This window comes from Populus euphratica, unplaced genomic scaffold (genome assembly GCF_000495115.2).
Source record: "Populus euphratica unplaced genomic scaffold, PopEup_1.0 scaffold53.1, whole genome shotgun sequence".
Classification (NCBI taxonomy): domain Eukaryota; kingdom Viridiplantae; phylum Streptophyta; class Magnoliopsida; order Malpighiales; family Salicaceae; genus Populus; species Populus euphratica.
Window position 1 is genome coordinate 302,120 of NW_011499934.1, and position 18,943 is coordinate 321,062.

Here is an 18,943-nt window from a genome sequence, read left to right on the forward strand (position 1 = left end):
GAATAATATTGTTTTAGCTGTGAATTGAGTTAATGAAAACAGATTTTCTCTTATCCTGGAACAAGATATTATTCTCATCCTATGAATAAAAAAATCATAGTAATTAGATGAATTATTATGTTGTTTATATTTTCAAATGTTATATGTTTTGTCTTTTTAAAAATTATTATCAAAAACTTTACAAATATAAAATAAAATATTGATAGAAAAATTATGTGAGTATATTGGGATTACCTTTACCGACATATTTTATATCAATAATATCATTAATAATATTTAATTTATGATTTGTGATTGATCATTCTCTTCCCTTTCCTCATTTCTTCTACTTTTCTTAGGCATTTTTTTCTGCAACAAACATTCCCTTTCCCAATCTCAACATAATTCAACTTTCCACAATAAATTTAGCCATAACAATACTCAATTTATCAACATCTGTGTTTTTATTCAAATTTTATTAAAAATTTTTCACTTTAAGTAATCAAATCTATACTTTTTTTATTTGAACTCAATTTTAAAATGTTGATTTTTTTTATAGTATATGTATTTTGTTTGGGTGTTTATTTGTTTTATAGTTTTTTTCTCATACAAACTCGTTCTATGAATTTATGATTTGAACATGTTAGGGTTTATTTTATAAAATTATATTTATTTGTATATTGATGAAACTCATGTCAAATTTCTAGCTTAGTTGTTTTGTGATGAAATAAATAATAGTTTATTTAACAAGTTCATTTTATTTTTTATCAATTTTATTGCCAAGTTGAAATATTCGGTAAATGTTTTGGAATTTAAATTTATGTAGATAATTAATAATAATTTAAAAGTAATAATAAAATAGATTGAATATGTTCTAGGTAAATTAATATTTTTACAAATTATTTAGTTAACATAGTTAATTACTATATGTTGTCATCATTATTTTATATAGGTTTAATATAAATAATGGATGATCATTTATGGATATTTAGAGATACACTTAAGTGTTGTGGAGGATGAATTATTATAATCAGGTTCAAGGTTTTATTAATTACACATTAAAATATTAATAAAAGACGTATTAGATATTCATGCAAGAGGTATAAAAATAAAGAGTTTCTTGATCCAGATGTTGTAGTGATGTATCTTATACAAAAAGAATTCATGGATAAATACTTGTTTTGGCATGCATGCGGAGAACCATATATTCCTCACAATACCATGGTAGAAAAAATAGTTAGGTCAACTTCTAGTTCTAGTAACATATATAGAGTTGTGAATGATAATAGTAATTCTTATAAGAATATGGTTATGGATATGATAAGAATGAATCAGGGTCATGTTGGTTAATGTCTAATCATAGATAAAGAACCTAATATAGACGCGAACATGTTTTTTGATCTTTTGAAAGATTCTGACAAATCATTATGGGATGATTGCATAAATCAAATCAAATTATTGGTTGTTGCACAAGTGTTCAACATCAAGTCATATCATGGGTTAAGTAAGGTTAATTATGATAGAATTATCGAATGGATGGAAAGTATTATACCTTAAAAGAATAGGCTAAAAGAGAACTTTTATTTTGCTAAGTACATGATGAAACTCCTCAATTTAAGATACTAGAAAATTGAGATGTGTTTAAATTTTTATATGTTATACTACTTTAAAAATACAGAATTAAACAAGTACAGAACATGTGGGTATTCTTATTATAAACCCATGACTAGCAGGGAAAAGTCTTTTGTTGTGTATTAGATATTTTTTAATCACACCTAGACTACAGAGGTTATTCTTGTCACTAAATACTGTTGAGCATATGACATGACACCAATCACATGATGTAGCGAATGGAGAGATGGTGCACCCTTTCGATTGTGAAGCCTGTAAACACTTTAACAATATTCATCCTTAGTTTTGAATAGAGAAAAAGAACATGCATTTTAGGTAATGTATAGATGAATTTAATTCATTCAGGTAAATTGCTGCTCTTTATTGTTGTTGACTGATGATAATCAAGGTTTACAACTTTCCACCAAGAATGTGTATGAGACCAGAATTCATATTTTTATCTATGGTCAAACCTGATACTAGTAATCCAGGTTGAAATATAGATGTTTGTCTTCGATCATTGATTGATAAGTTAAAGCAATTATAGTTATCTAGGGCTTTGATTTATGATGTATTGAGTAAATAAAACTTTTTGATGAAGGCAACTTTGATGTGGACTATTAATGATTTTCCAGCTTATGGAATTGTTTTTGGTTTAAGCATACATGAAAAACTAACATGTCCATATTATATGGAAAATGACAGGGCATCTATACTAACAAAAAGTGGTAAAACATCTTTGTATGAATTGTCACCGAAAGTTCTTGCCAACAAATCACAGGTTTAAAAGGAATAAAAATGACTTCTTTATTAGTAGAGTTAAAAGGGATGTTACATCACCACTTCTTTTAGGTGAATAATTGTATAACGTGGTGTCGGGGTATAGTGCAATTATGTTTGGTTTTCAATTCAGTAAGTAAATGTTTCATGGTTTTGGTTTTACCCATCATTAGGTAAAATAATGTATTTTTTGGAAGCTTTCTTATTGGAAAACTAATCTTCTCCGCCAGAACCTTAATATCATGCACATACAAAAGAATATGTTTGAGAACATTTTCAATGTGATTATAGACATGAAGGGAAAGAAAAAGAACAACATCAAGGCTAGAATGAATATAGCTTTCTTTTGTCACTATAAAAATATAAAGTTAGTTTATGTTAGGTTATGGGTTACAAAACCCAAAATCAGATTCGCCTTAGACAGGAATACATAATTGCTTGTTTACAAATGGCGTAAAAGTTTGTGTCTTTCTAATGGACATACCTTGAACATATTAATGTTGGTGAATTTTAAGAATTGTTGATTGTATGGAATGAAGAGCTATAATTGTCACATGTTTATGCAAACACTCATTCCATTAACTTGCCAAGATTTAAAGCAAAATCATATGCACTTATGGAGATTGATCATCTTTTTAGAGATATATGCTCCAATAAGTTACAAATAAAACACTTGGAGAAGCTTGAATCATTTAGACAATATGCAAACTTGAGATGCATTTATCATTTTTGCACTTGATGGAGCATCCACCCATATATTTACTGTTTGAGGCAAACATTGGAGGTCCAGTCAGATATAAATGGATGTATCCATTTAAGATGTTAAGGTTTACACATGCATTGCAATTAAAATTTTATTGTCTCTTTTTGTATATTTCAAAACATTCATTTAATTTCATACAAGTATTTGTTCAACCTTAAAAAAAAAAAGTAAAAAACAAGGCACATTTTGAGGCTTTGATATGTAAGACCTATATTGTTGAAGAGATCTTAACTTTAATCTAGTATTATTTTGAGCCTCAGTTGAAAACAAGAATTAAATGCGTTCAAAGACATGATGATGGTAGGGAAGTTCCTTCGAGTGGGAACTTATCAATATTCTCTCATTCTGGATGACTCATACCAAAGAATGTTGTGAGGGGAATATATTTTTCAGAAATAAAATCCAAACAAGCATATAATTATGTATTATTTAGTTGCAATGAACTGAAACCTTTTATTTAGTAAATACACTACTTAATATGTCATTATTTTCTAACAATTTATCTCTTATAATATCATTAATGATATATTGTTGAATTCCTCACGGACAACATCATCAATATTTACCATCACAAAACTCACAGCTAACTAAATCTCAAATTTTTTGATTACAAGATGAATAATTTTTTACATAGTTCAGAACATATATAAGTCTTATTTAATTATTTTTATCTCTCAGGATACTTAATTTTATTACACATTTCTCGTTAATTATTCATGATTTTACTTAATGTATCAAGTTTATTAATCGAGAAGGGATATCGGTGTTACTTTTTCTTTACTAAGTTTAGGTCCTAAATGAAAGACGAAGTGCTATAATGGGTATTTCATCAACGGAAATGTGTTTTATACTAAATAGCATGGATAGGGAAAATAACATATAATAATAAGGTTTATGTTAAGGGATCGATTTCTAATGAGTTTGAAGTTAACAACTATGAGAAGTTGAAAGAGGTCATTGAATTATAATATCATAACAAGTAGAATAAAATATTTTTATTTAAATATTATTAGTACGACATCACTAATAAAGAAACCAAAGTAGATCTCCATCATGGTTTGGTCGAAATTAATTTAAAGGCTAGACCTCACAATGTCGATAATGTTTTTATTTTCACCAAACAATGTCATCAATTTTATTATTGATACAATCCTTCCTTTATAAATGATTGTTCAATAGCTAAATGGTTATTTGTAGTGAAAACCAAACTCAGGGGTCATGTTGAGGTTGTTTAGGATGGTAATAATGAATTAACTATATGAGATAATATTTTTATCGATGTTAGTTAACGTTGAGGAGTTGAATAATGTTTTTAACTGCAACGGATATGCACAAGTTGATGAAAATGATAACGACAAAATCAATGTATAATATTACAATGGAGATGAAGATGAGTCAATTGATGAAGAAGAAGAGAATGTTGATTAATATGCACAACATGAATGTGTAATGCAATGAACTATAATGTAATATTTATATAAAAAATTCACTTTAACGTAATGACAATGATGTTAATTTATTATTGAATGACAATGAAATATTTATTTTATTATTGTGATATAAACTAGTGTTATTGTGTTGTGTGCTATTTTATGAATTTAAATATTTGCAGGATGAATAAATAAGGAATAAAAATACAATTTGTCATTAGATACATTACATGCGGATATATCAACAGAATCTGTTAGTTGGTATATTCTAGAGATCATAAGAATTGTTCCCCTTCACCTTGACATTGTTCATTGTGTTTCATTGCATACAAGTATACTGACAGAATGTGTCTATCTATATATTTTAGAGACCATATTAATTGTTTACTTTGTAATGACATTGTTGATGATGTTAATTATATATGGGTATACTAGCGAAATGTATCCATAGATAAATTCTAAAGACCATGAGAATCGATCCCCTTCACCCTAGCACTATTCACGATATTCATTACATATAGGTGTACCGACATAATATGTTCATTGATAAATTTCAGAGACTAATGGAATTGTTCACTTATCTATATGGTGATAATTAATGATCTTTTAATTGTTCACTTTTTTTAATCAATGAAATCATTGACATAATGAAAAGTTGTTAGTAATATTTTTGTTCAGTTTTATGCTTGTAGTAATTTTATGAGTTAATAAATGTGTTGAATTTTAGTTTTTTTTTTTGAATTTGTTGTTCAATTTCAATTAAATTTTTGAGATTAATTTTAATTATTATTTTATATTTATTTTATTTATAATAGTTTTTTATAAATTCAGTATTAAAAATATTATCATGTAGAAATACTTTCTTTTTTTAATTTTAGTTGTTATTGTAATATTTTTGGCATTATTTTGTTGAATTTTAGTTGTTGTTTTTTTCAATTTCAATCAAATGTATTAGATTAATTTTAATTATTATTTTTAATTTTTGTAAATTTATAATAATATGTTATAAGTTTATGATTAAAAATATTATCACATAGAAAATAAGAATTTTCTTTAAAATTAAATTATGCTAAATTGTTAAAAGAAATAAAATCAATTGGTTTTTAGTATACATGTTGTGTATTTGCAAGTTTAAAATTTTTGAGTAGTCTCCTGTATAGGGAATGAGCTGTTAAATTTGTTTCTTAAAATAGAAATTTTTTATCTGTTAATTTTTGTAGATGCCTAGGGGAGAGTCTATTGCATGAGGATAAGATTGTTGCTAGTGTTTTTACCAACGATGTTAACGACCATAAGTTAGGCACCTAAGGCACAAATTTTTACTTACAATGCAGGCTCGTTAAATGCTATGCCGCAATGTCAAGGGGGGTCCCTTCATAGCGGGATCTATTTACCCTCAAGTACGAGATTCAATGTAAGGATAATCTTTCAATGTAAGTTTGTTTTGCTTTCACAATGACATGTTTGATATTTAAAAAAAAATCATTTAACTAATATAATTTTATATTTACAAATATTAAGGCTGCTAGAATAATAACATAAGCTTTTAAATCATCAATGAAAATTTCATTGTATCAATAGAGCTAAGTTTCCAAACATCTTTAATGGAAACCGTATGTCAATGTATGATTTTCAAGTATTTCCAAATATCCTTTTTTTATTCTAAATATTAAAATTTTATTTTTCATTTCCTAACATATAATTAATTTGTACCATATAGCTTACATGATTTTTGGTACGAAGTGCTAAAAAAGCTAAAATTATACGAAAAGAAAAGGAGTTTTCATGCTAGAATGATCTGGCAGTTTGGAGGGATTTCATACTGTTGCATGTCTTAGAGGTTGCACGAGCAAAATATATTCAGTATGAGACATCCACGCATTTCACTCGATGGTCACAGTCCAATACAGATAACCAAAACCAGCGTGTTCACAGTTTCGTTACCACGCACACTAGTGGTTCTATTCATTTCACATATGAAGTGAATGGTAGAATTTTTTTTTATTAGTTGTTTTTTATAAATATAACTAAAAACAGTTTTTTAATTGCAGGCTATAATTCTTACATGCAAGCCAAGCCCAATTGAGCTTTTTGTTGAAATGCATATACGAAGTGATCACCGCTAAAAAAAGAATGCAATAGTTTGTTAATAGCCAAGCTTAGGACTTTTTAGTATGTTGGTTTTCAATTATTTTTCCTTAAGTTATATTTCCTTAAATTTGATGAATTTTTTTTCTTTTCAAAATACATATAACAACCAATTGAAAGAAAAATACAGGAATGATCCTTCGACCTATCTAGATATCAATCTGGATTTGTGGTTGAAGGCAGAATCATCTGGTGGGTTTGATAAAAATCAGGTGTACGAAATCTCTAACATTACAACCAAGAACCTACATATGACTTGTAGTGCTTCGATAGTTAAATGCTCACAGTCAAATCCCAACATTCAAACTCTAGAGTTCATAGCGATTTTAGACCAACAGGTACATAATCGGACAACCTATTTTTATGATAAATATGAACGATAAGAACTCTACCGATTGGTAATGGGGATGAGATAATATATGGGTGGTTCATATGCAACCTTTAATTGGCTCTACGGTCTCAACGACTACTAGCCTACTCCTTCTCCAACATCATCTCTATTCTAGTTTCATTATATTTGAACATATAAATTTATAATAAATATTTTATTTTTATATTAAAATAATTGATTTTTAAATATTTGAATTTTATACTAATTTAATTTTTTTTTATTTTATATTCCTATTTAATAGATTTTGAAAAAAATATTTTTAAATTATTACTGATAGGGTTACCAACTGACTTATTCCATTGATATATTTCAGAGAATTGGAAAAGAATTATAGCAAATATTAATGTTACTATTAACTCATTAAGGGAGCAACTTCGTTAATATATTTTAAAAAATTAAAAAAAAATTACTGAAAATATCAGTACAACTCACTGACAAAATTATATATGATTATTTTGTTATTAATATATTAAATTGTATAAAAAAAATCACCAATGAAATGAAATGGATAAGTTTTTGTTTAGTGTACATATCCCGTCAATAAAGTTATTAATGACAGATTTATCAATAGACTAGTAATCATCTATGAGTATTTTTTTATTAGACATTTTTCTTCTGTAATGTTTTTTTGATAAAATAATTATTGATGGAGTGTTACTGTAAATACTAACAAGAAACTTGAAACTGTTAAATATAATAATAAACTTATTGGATATTTTCAATTAATTAGAAGTTATAACTGATAACAAGATTTAGATCAAACAATCTTCCGTCAACTCAAATAAGAATATAATCTTATAAAAGGAAACAGGATTAGAAAAAATAAATAAATTAAATAATAAGGGTGAACAGTATAAAATGAAGCCATAAAAAATAATTTATATATCTGATATGGAAAAAAAAAAAAAAATCGGTGCACCGTAGTATTGAAAACACAGTGAATTGCAAGGGTGGGATACAAATTAATCGATGGGAGTTGTACGAACAGGCTTGTTGACAAGCGTCGAAATCGTGTGTAGGGATCGGTTGAGAAGTGTTTGTCTTGCATGTTTTAGGACGGCCTTGCTACTTGTAAATCGTTTATTTATCTTCTCTAGAATTCCAAGCCAAGCGTGTCAATCGAAACTCATCTCCTTCTTCTCTCTCTCTCTCTCTCTCTGCATCCCATTTCTATGCATAACCATCAAGAAAACGAAACAAAAAATATAATAATACAAGTAAAACTATTCTGACCTCAAAACATAATCATGAAATCAACATCGTCGTTTGGGAGGACGAGCTCCAGGCTATCCAATTACAGCCGCACGTTTGACTTACCAGACGATGATCTCAACGGTTCAGAAACTGCCAGCGACTGCGAGATTGGTGGTGCAATGTTGCCGATTTTCTTGAACGACCTGAGAAGAAACAACCAAGATGAGTTAGTTGAGGTCACGCTCGAGCTCGAAAAAGACTCCATTGTTGTTTGCAGTGTTAATCCGAACCGTACAGGTATGTCAACTCCGAGTACGCCTAGCGGTGGTGCTGTGGCGGGGATTTTAGAGAGGAGTTTGTCGGCAACGTCGAGGATTAGGCGGAAGTTCGGGTGGTTAAGATCAAGATCGTCGAGAACGACATGGTCGGAGAATGAAGAGAGAGCAATCTCGGCGAGAGATGCACGGAAATTGAAAGCCAAGCTTGACAGGTCAAAACTGAGCGCTCAAAGAGGACTGAAAGGGTTGAGGTTTATAAATAAGACAACCGGTACGACGTCTGAGTCGAATGAGCTGTGGAAACGAGTCGAGTCCAGGTTCAAGTTGCTTGCTAAAGACGGTTTGCTTGCTAGAGAAGATTTTGGTGAATGTATAGGTAAATAGTTACTTAATAATAATCACTGGTTAAAAATAAATAATTTTATGTTTGTTGTGGGGTTTCTGACATGTTGTGTGAGTGATTGTGTTAGGGATGGTGGATTCAAAGGAGTTTGCGGTGTGTATATTTGATGCACTAGCGAGGAGGAAGAGGCAGAGAATAACGAAAATAAGCAAAGAAGAGCTTCACGATTTCTGGTTACAGATTTCTGACCAGAGTTTTGACGCGCGCCTTCAAATTTTCTTTGACATGTGCGTCTCTCTCTCTCTCTCATTATTTTCACCCCCGAATGTTTTGAAAATCATAGTAGCAATTGGGATTTGACGATCTTTAAGTTCTACGTACAAACACAACGGTGGTGTTTCACACTGCATGACCACCGTCGTCTCGATCTGCCTATATTTTTTAGGCGTTTGATCAGTTCTCTGACAAGTTCTAGGGCTCTTTAATTAATCTGCTGATAGTCTGGTTATAATTCCAACCGGAAAACGAGAAACTTGAAACTTCTGGTGCATTGGGGTTTCTGACATGTTGTGTGAGTGATTGTGTTAGGGATGGTGGATTCAAAGGAGTTTGCGGTGTGTATATTTGATGCACTAGCGAGGAGGAAGAGGCAGAGAATAACGAAAATAAGCAAAGAAGAGCTTCACGATTTCTGGTTACAGATTTCTGACCAGAGTTTTGACGCGCGCCTTCAAATTTTCTTTGACATGTGCGTCTCTCTCTCTCTCTCATTATTTTCACCCCCGAATGTTTTGAAAATCATAGTAGCAATTGGGATTTGACGATCTTTAAGTTCTACGTACAAACACAACGGTGGTGTTTCACACTGCAGCATAAATCTGAGGTGGTAAGCATGCATGACCACCGTCGTCTCGATCTGCCTATATTTTTTGGACGTTTGATCAGTTCTCTGACAAGTTCTAGGGCTCTTTAATTAATCTGCTGATAGTCTGGTTATAATTCCAACCGGAAAACGAGAAACTTGAAACTTCTGGTGCATTGCAGGGCAGATAGCAATGAAGACGGAAGGATCACGAGAGAAGAAGTGCAGGAGGTAATAATATTTTCAGTAGTATAATATTATTCTCCCAAAAGATTCCTAAATAATATTACACTACTGACTGAGATGCACAATACCAACTATGATAGAATTGCTATTCGAAGAAATAATTCAATTAGATTTGTTATTTTCGGGTGAAAAGCATTATTAGTTGTTTATTACTGATGGTGTTGTTTCGCATGCATTCACCTGTTTTAGAAAGTGGTATTATTTCTTAATTCCTTTAGCATTAAAATATATAGGTTTCTCACAAATTAAGCAAATTAATCGGAGACATGTTTTACAAATGTGTTAACTACCACCGGTCAAATCAAAGTATTTGTCAAGAAGCATATTTACATGACAGCATCCTACATTTTTTTTTTAATTTATTATTATAAAGTAGTTAGTTATATGCACATCATGATGAGCAAGCGATGACAAATAATATTTTAGCTGTGACATTATTACTTTCTTTTAATCCCAGCTTATAATGCTCAGTGCTTCTGCAAATAAACTGTCAAAGTTGAAAGAACAAGCAGAAGAATATGCTTCATTGATAATGGAAGAACTTGATCCTGAAAACCTCGGATACATTGAGGTAAATCACAAATTCAACCTTCAAATGATCATCAAGCTGCTTGTTAACCTCAGTTCCAGCTTTTTGAATAGGCCAGGAGTTGGTTTATTTTTGTGTTTTTGAGATTTATTTATTTATTTTTTATTTTAAATTAAATTTGTTGAGATTTTTAAATTTAAAAATAATATTTTAAATTAAATTTGAGATTTAATATTTTAAAAATAATATTTTTAAATTTAAAAATAATATTTGAGATTTTGAAATTTTTTAAAATAATATTTTTTAAATTAAATTTTTTGATATTTTTAAATTTTATTTAATTTTTATTTTAAATTAAATTTTTTGATATTTTTAAATTTTTATGATAGTTAATATTAAAAATAATATATTTTAAAAAATATTATTTTAATATATTTCTAAATAAAAAATAATTACTACCATAATTTTAAATAATTTTAAATTTTGCCCACCTTACATTCAGCCCGAGGACTCCTCGGGCCTCGTCATGAAAACCCCATGTAGTGGATGCCACAAATCACTCAATTCACTATATTTCTTTCTTTTATTGGTTTCATGATTTATTATAAATTTATGGTTCATGTACTTGTATTTAATATTCAGTAATAAAGTCACCGGAAGATTCATGGCTAAAAAAAGTAACGGGAAGTTTTCTTGACTTTTTCAGTCCTACAACTTACAATTAGGCATAGTTTTTTCATTTATTTTTTTTAAAAAAAAGATTTAAGAGAAAAAAGAGTTTTTTCCCACTTTCAGTTATGGCAGTTAGAGACACTTCTTCTACAAAAGGACACATACATGAACTACAGCAGACCATTGAGTACAGCAAGTGTAAGCTGGAGTCAGAACATAAGTTCAATCAAACCCCAGAACGTGATGCATCGGCAAAGCTTTAAATTGAGGAGTTTAATTCTAGAGAAATGGCAAAGGGCTTGGATTTTATCCCTGTGGGTGGTGATAATGGTTGGCCTATTCGTCTGGAAATTCCTTCAATATAAGAACAAGGCTGCATTTCACGTCATGGGCTATTGCTTGGCGAGTGCCAAAGGTGCTGCAGAGACTCTCAAATTCAACATGGCTCTAATTCTATTACCTGTTTGTCGAAACACACTGACTTGGCTTCGGTCCACTCGAGCAAGGTCATTTGTTCCTTTTGATGAAAACATTAATTTCCACAAGGTAAGAAGGCTTACTATGCTAATTATATATAATTGACAAAGGATTTGTACAAGTTAATTAATAGATAAAAAAAAAAAAATCAAATTCATATACGATTTGCCTTTGCTTAAGGTTCTGTTCATAATTAATGATGGAGCAACAATCCGAGATTCTACAAGCCAACCAAATGAAAGAAGTGAATATTTAATAGAAACATGCTAAAAACATCGTCAGTCCCTGACCCCCTCTTTCTTTTACCTTATTTTCCCAGATGGTTGCAGGCGCTATAGTAATTGGAGTCATCTTGCATGCAGGAAACCATCTATTATGTGACTTTCCTCGTCTGATAAATTCGTCTCCTGAAAATTTTGCCTTGATTGCGTCTGATTTCAATAATAAAAAGCCTACATATGAAGAACTTGTGACTGGTATTGAAGGCGTGACTGGGATTTCTATGGTGGTGTTATTGACCATTGCATTCACTCTAGCAACAGGCCGCTTCCGGAGAAATGGGGTGAGACTACCTGCACCCTTCAACAAATTGACAGGTTTCAATGCGTTCTGGTACTCTCACCATCTTACTGGTGTGGTCTATATTCTGCTGATCGTCCATGGAACCTTCTTGTTCTTAGCGCACAAGTGGTATCAGAAAACAGTAAGAACTTTCGAAGCTTTTGTGACAAGATAATCAATAATTAGCAAGTAACATCTGTTATTTTTCTGATTTTCCAGACGTGGATGTACATCTCTGCTCCCTTGCTGCTCTACATGGTTGAACGAAATGTGAGAACACGTAGATCAGAACATTATTCTGTAAAATTATTGAAGGTAATTAGTCAAGTTCTTGGAGGCTTTATCGCTGCTTTCTAGATGACTTCTTGTTTCTCTTGGCAAGAAGAGAGTCTAACATGACCTGATTCGGATAGGTGTCAGTGCTACCGGGAAATGTCCTTAGCTTAATCTTGTCCAAGCCACAGGGATTTAAGTACAAAAGTGGGCAGTACATTTTTCTTCAATGCCCAGCAATTTCCTCCTTTGAATGGTAGTGTTTCTGAAAATAACCAGTCCTGTTAATTACAATAATTATTATTATTATGAAATATGATCATGCTTCAAAGAAATGAACCAAGTCCCTTTCAGGCACCCATTCTCTATAACCTCAGCACCGGGGGATGACTATCTCAGTGTTCACATCCGGATAGTCGGAGACTGGACGGAGGAATTGAAGCGAGTTTTCACCGAGGAAAATGAATCGCCATCTGTTATTGGTCGTGCCAAATTTGGTCAACTTGGGCGCATGGATCAAACAAGGTTATTTAAACACTGAGCAACTCCACTGTATTAGACTTGCATTCAAACAATCTGTGAAAATATTGAGGCAAAATGCCTGCATTGCTGCAGACAACCAAAGCTGTATGTTGATGGTCCATATGGGGCTCCAGCACAAGACTACAGAAATTACGATGTCTTGCTTCTCGTGGGGCTTGGCATAGGAGCTACCCCTTTCATAAGCATCCTTAGAGATCTTTTGAATAATACACGAACAGCAGATAATCAAATGGTAAATGTCATTCCCTGAGATTTCATCTATATATATTATACTATTATAAAGTGAAGATTCACATCCAGCAATTGATTTTCTATGTTTTACTAGGATTCAAACACTGAAAACAGTCGGTCAGATGACAGTTCAAATAGTTATGCATCTTCAAGTATGACACCAGTTAGCAAGAAGAGATCACAGAGGACTACCAATGCTCATTTCTACTGGGTTACTAGAGAGCCTGGATCTTTTGAATGGTTTAAAGGAGTCATGGATGAAGTTGCAGAGATGGATCACAAAGTAAGACAAAAACTTCCAACCCATGTTCATTCTCCATGTCTCAAATAAATTACCACGGCTATCATTACAAAGTGAGAGGTATTAACCTTCCCTTTCTTATATAACGAAATAGGGTCAAATCGAACTGCACAACTACCTTACAAGCGTTTACGAAGAAGGTGATGCAAGGTCAACTTTGATCACCATGGTCCAAGCCCTCAACCATGCGAAACATGGTGTTGACATCGTGTCAGGCACTCGAGTATGTTCCCTGATAAATATAAAGTTTTAGGTTGTCAAAATTACTGTAGACAACAAAGTCAACCCGCCAATCAATAACTGGTGGTGGGAGCTAGGAAATCAAATATTCAAAGCACCGCAGTGGGAAAGAAACCTTATTCATCATTTGGCTCTATTTTGTTGCAGGTAAGGACACACTTTGCAAGACCGAATTGGAAAGAAGTGTTCAACAAGATTGCTTCGAAGCATCCGTTTGGCACAGTAGGTAAGGAAAGCATACAAATAATAAAACACCATTTTCTTGTATTGACCAGATTACGATTGAAAATGCAAGGCATCGATCTTCTGCAATCTTTTGGTAATAGACAAGTATTAGTAATTTTTTACTAAAAAACAGCTTGCCAAATTACATTGCAGGGGTGTTCTATTGCGGGATGCCAGTGTTGGCAAAGGAGCTGAAGAAGCTATGCCAGGAGCTGAGTCACAAGACAACCACAAGGTTTGAGTTTCACAAGGAGTATTTCTGAAGCAAGAGGAACACCATTTGAAAGTCAAGCTATTATTATTATTATTATTATTATCATCATCATCTTTTGTAATTACTAAAAAAAACTGAGGGAAAATTTATATGTATACATGTCCTATATGTAGCTCAGAAAGATGTAGATGCGGTTATCTACTATATTGATATAGCAATGGTGTCCAACACAAAAGAGAAGTTCAATAAAAAATTAAAAAAAAAAAAACAGAGAGAGAGAATTTTAAAGGATTTTCGATGCTTCTGCTAATCTGTCTAAGGATTCCAATGGTTGAAAATACTTCCTGAAAACCTTCAGAATGGACAGCTTAGCTGTGTTGACACAAGCAGCTGTTATAATATTGTGTTCACAGAGATCATTGCAATTATTTTAATATAAACATGCTGTATTTCCACATCAAAATGGAGAAGGGCCATAAGTTGACTTCAATAACATGCCAGCAAGGCACTGGGGTGGTGAATGGAAAGGAAATTAATAAGCTAATCAGACAGCACAGAGTGCAGTGCAGTGAATGGAAAGGAAATTCACATGCCATTGGATTCTAGGGCTGCATACTTGAATATGATTTGATGAATAAAGCCCACAACAACAGAGATTACCGGTGTTATATAGGGGGGAAATAGCCTGCAAATAACTTATACTTGTATCAATGAGCAACTTGCAAAATGTTAGAATGTAATAGGATGTCATTGGCATGAGACACAGACAAGCATAAGCAACTCTATCAGTTGTATGACATACAAAGGGTTTTTACTGCGTCAGTCATCTTTCAACCTCCTAAGAAGCTTAGCAGCCCATCTCCGAACACGTTTCTTCAGCGTGTACCCAACAACAATTCCAGCAACAAAGAAAATTGCACACATCTTTGAGCAAGTCCACAGAGAAACCATTTGCCTGCAATTAGATGAAGAATCACACGGTCTATAAGGAAAGCCAGAGATGCAGTAATTACAATTCAGTTGGCAATGACAGAACCAGAGCCAAATAATACGATTTTGGCAGCACTGTAAATCAGACCATTTCTTGGAACTTAACTAAAAATTGCGGAGAACTGAGAATTTAAGAGAAATATCTGAAAGTTATTCAGCAAGCATATTTGTCCAAAATCTGGAAACGAAACATTCAAACTGCTCTAACTAAGAACCAAACCAGTTGGGAGATTTTGGTTGCTTCCTCGCTAATTTAATAGAAATTTACACAAGATTGTGACACGAAAGACCACATATGCAAACATGAGTTACCATCATTGAATAAACTTTTCAAACAAATCAAAGACATTATTTCCTATGAAGGATAGGATACACAACTACACATTAACATTTGCAAATGTGAACTTCCGTAACTTTTTCAATTCACAGAGGCATGGTGAACCATTTTTCACAGGAAAAAAAAAAAAAAAAAAAAAAAAAAAAAAAAAAAAAAAAAAAAAAAAAAAAAAAAAAAAAAAGAGTCTACAGATAATAATTAGCACTACAAATCCCAATTGATCAACAAAAATTAAGTGCAGAACATGGAGCAGAATCATAATCCAATGAGCAATAAAAAGATTCTATTACAAAGACAACAATTACTTTATCCCTCAATTATAGATACACAGCCTTACAAGGAAATTGAGGGCTCACTCAATATCATAGTCAGCAAGTAATTGGACGATCCAAAAAAGGAAAAAAAAAGTAAAAAAAAAATACTCCAAAAGAAAAAAAGAAAGTAAATAACTGGACAAGAAAAGCACCTGGGAGGCCTGGTGATCAAAACACGAGACTGGTCCGGGGGAGATAAAGCTGCAGTTAATCCAACCTTTTCGCTTAAGTTGTAAGAATTACCAGACAAGGAAGCCCCTTGCTTCGTGTCCTGACGTACAAATTTCAGTAATCCCTCCATTTTGCTATCTTACTTTTAGGTTTCAAACAACTACAAACAAGGAACAGAGATATTTGAAGAATTGAAAACCCAAATAGTCAACTATAGCTGTTTTAAGTTCTACCCAGAAAATAATAATAATAATTGGATTAGAAGGCTAGGGTTTAGGGTTTTGTATTCTTTGCCGGTTAATGCTTTAGAACTGGCCCTGTCGACGATTTGGAGGAAATAAATTGCAGAGAGGTCCCTAAGCTTTGTGATATCCTACATGCACTCTAAATCAATTCCAGATACCTTTTTTTATTTCTCATATATTTAGACTAAATTAAATAATATTCTAAATTAGTTATGCGAAAATATAATTAATTTATAACCAATCATTAATGAGTAAATGTGGAGTGCATTAATGAATAGGCAATCCAGGAGCAAAAGCCATGGACGCATATCTAGATCGTCCTATATTTTACTTTCTTTGGCTTATGTTGTCCCATTTGAATTGCTAGTAAATAACAAAAAAATTAACACTTCATTTTAAATAGATCTTTTATTTTTTACCTAAAAAAACTTTTTTTTATTTTTTACATCTGATATTTTTAAGAATTGGTATTGTGCCTCAACTTGCAAGGGCCTTCAGCATAGGTCGATGCATTGTATGGAAGTTTTATCGGCATGATTGTTCTGGATTTCAACCCTATATATGATCATACACTCCCATTTCATTCTAAATGAATCCATCATCATTCTTAATGTTATATATATATATATATATTCCCCCATCTATCCATAGGACGCATGGATAATATCTTGAAGTCGTGGCAACTTTTAGACTAGATTGAGCTTTTATGGTTGCATTTTTAGTTGAAATGTGTGAGCTTGAGTATAGATTTTTTCTATAAGCTTCATTGTTACTATAAAAACAAATTTCTTGTAGAAAAAAGGATCCTTCAATGCTTTAGTTAGTAAATATAGAAAAAGAAATAATACATAGAAAAGAGAATTATAATAAATATTGTAAGGAGTGTGATTGAATAAATTAGTGTTAAATCCTTGAATGTGTTTACCTCATTTAAACTTGTTAGATTTCTCAAAACTTTTAGATATAATAAAAATGATAATTTAAAAAAATAAGAGTCCGGATCTCATTAGATAATCTAAGATCATTTAGGATTGGATTGAAGACTATATTTTTCTTTTGAGTTTTGATCAACTTTTTTCAGGCTAAATTATCACAAACCATAAATATTTCAAGTATCTGGTTTTTAACAATAATCTATAAAAATCAGAAGTGAGAAATCTCTTAAAACGCTTTTTAGGATATAGGAATCTTTATGTCTTAAGTGCTAGCTTTTTATTTTCTATACTCTACTTATCTGTATAGGTGGAGCGTATACAATATGTTTTGTGATATAACTTACAAAAAAAACACGAAGCACAACATTTTATTTATAGAAAAACACTTGACAACCTTATAAATGATAAAATATCACTTTGCCAATTGAATACAATCAAATATATTATTTCAGATTACTTTTAGAAATTTACTCAATTAAATCCCTATTTGATTTTCTAGGTTTATAATTGTAATCTCTTGTAACATTTACTTTCTAGTTCTCAATTTCTAAAACTTATTCATAATCAAACCACACTTGATTATTTATTTCAGTTTAATTTATGACTAATAGTTCTTAATATATGTTACTCATTAGGTTTCTAATAAGTTGATTCAAATATAAATCATAATCTTAAATAAACTAGGATTAAATAAACTAAACAATTTAATTTATCATCAATTTAATAATTGATTGATTTATATTTTAAGATAAAGTGCATTCTCAAGCAACGTGTGTCATAATCCCTTCAATATCAGGAAAGTCACACATGATTTGACTTAACCTTTTAATTAACAATTTCTTCTTGTAATTATTATTCTTTTGATCAGTACTTAAAAATGTATTTTTATTAAGGTTTGATATTATTATTTTATACTTGAAATATCAATAACTTCTCAACTACATCATGTTTTATAATAACAATTCTGATAATATAGAATATCTTTAATTTATGGTAAATATTTATTTTAAATACAGGTCTATCATATAAATCAAAGGATTGATTGATGAGTTTAACTACTAAAATTAAGAAGATAAAAAGAGGGTTAAGCTTAGAAAAAAAAATGCTGATTGAATTCAAATTGGAATACCATTCGGTTATTGGATCATAACTGGAGCTATAGAACTTGGATTTACATTCGGTTTATATGAATAAAAAGCTAAGACATAAGCCTAAAACTTTTATGAGAGTTTAAGATTCAAAATGATCGTTTTTAAGTTTAAATTGTAGCAACAATAGAGAAGTCAGAATTTGTCTTGCAGCCTAGATACTATTTAGTATTCAGCCTATATCTCGAGTTCTAGAATTCCAAATGATCTCATTCTTATTTTGTTGGAAAGTTGATATAATTTCTCAGAACTTTCATGAAAACTATCTGTTTAAATTTTGATGTTAGCAATAACCTTTTTGGCAAATAAGAAGATAAGAATTGTTACCCATTCAAAAGTTGATCACCCACTCAACAATTTACCAATTCAAAAGTTGATCACCCACTCAACAATTAATCATCAAATCAATAATTCTGAATTTTGATCAATAAAAAAAGGCATTTGTCATGCATTTAGGCATCTTGATTTTCAAATCAAAATCATGTTCTTGCTCTCTCTCTCTCTCTCTCTCT

The 18,943-nt window shown here is 31.1% G+C and overlaps 2 protein-coding genes and 1 long non-coding RNA gene across 4 annotated transcripts; 1 reads left to right on the plus strand and 2 right to left on the minus strand.

Moving 5' to 3' along the window:
* Positions 1-8,139: 8,139 nt before the first annotated feature.
* On the plus strand, positions 8,140-14,582 carry LOC105136329 (Riboflavin synthase-like superfamily protein). 2 transcript variants are annotated; one of them, XM_011041624.1, is made up of 14 exons: positions 8,142-8,950; positions 9,045-9,204; positions 9,962-10,010; positions 10,483-10,596; positions 11,350-11,772; positions 12,023-12,406; positions 12,484-12,579; positions 12,678-12,793; positions 12,892-13,062; positions 13,153-13,312; positions 13,406-13,594; positions 13,707-13,835; positions 14,000-14,078; positions 14,231-14,582. In XM_011041624.1, the coding sequence occupies exons 1-14, from the start codon at positions 8,350-8,352 to the stop codon at positions 14,338-14,340; spliced, it is 2,781 nt and encodes a 926-aa protein (XP_011039926.1). In that variant the 5' UTR covers positions 8,142-8,349; the 3' UTR covers positions 14,341-14,582. The 2 variants fall into 2 exon arrangements, with proteins under 2 accessions (XP_011039925.1, XP_011039926.1); XM_011041623.1 differs by having other exon boundaries at positions 8,140-8,950; positions 14,000-14,289.
* On the minus strand, positions 13,596-14,090 carry LOC105136328 (uncharacterized). The gene is made up of 2 exons (XR_844325.1): positions 13,968-14,090; positions 13,596-13,844 (listed from the first exon to the last, which is right to left on the minus strand). It is a non-coding gene; the product is annotated as an uncharacterized LOC105136328 (long non-coding RNA).
* A 278-nt stretch (positions 14,583-14,860) lies between the features above and the next one.
* On the minus strand, positions 14,861-16,466 carry LOC105136327 (uncharacterized). Its single transcript, XM_011041622.1, has 2 exons — positions 16,085-16,466; positions 14,861-15,246 (listed from the first exon to the last, which is right to left on the minus strand). The coding sequence occupies exons 1-2, from the start codon at positions 16,231-16,233 to the stop codon at positions 15,111-15,113; spliced, it is 285 nt and encodes a 94-aa protein (XP_011039924.1). The 5' UTR covers positions 16,234-16,466; the 3' UTR covers positions 14,861-15,110.
* Between the last annotated feature and the right edge of the window lie 2,477 nt (positions 16,467-18,943).

Coding starts and splice junctions, on each gene's coding strand:
- LOC105136329 (XM_011041623.1), top strand. CDS start 8,350: ATGAAATCAACATCGTCGTTTGGGAGGACGAGCTCCAGGCTATCCAAT. Junction 8,951..9,044: donor AGATTTTGGTGAATGTATAG/GTAAATAGTTAC, acceptor TGATTGTGTTAG/GGATGGTGGATTCAAAGGAG. Junction 13,313..13,405: donor GAACAGCAGATAATCAAATG/GTAAATGTCATT, acceptor ATGTTTTACTAG/GATTCAAACACTGAAAACAG.
- LOC105136327 (XM_011041622.1), bottom strand. CDS start 16,233: ATGGAGGGATTACTGAAATTTGTACGTCAGGACACGAAGCAAGGGGCT. Junction 15,247..16,084: donor TTGATCACCAGGCCTCCCAG/GTGCTTTTCTTG, acceptor ATCTAATTGCAG/GCAAATGGTTTCTCTGTGGA.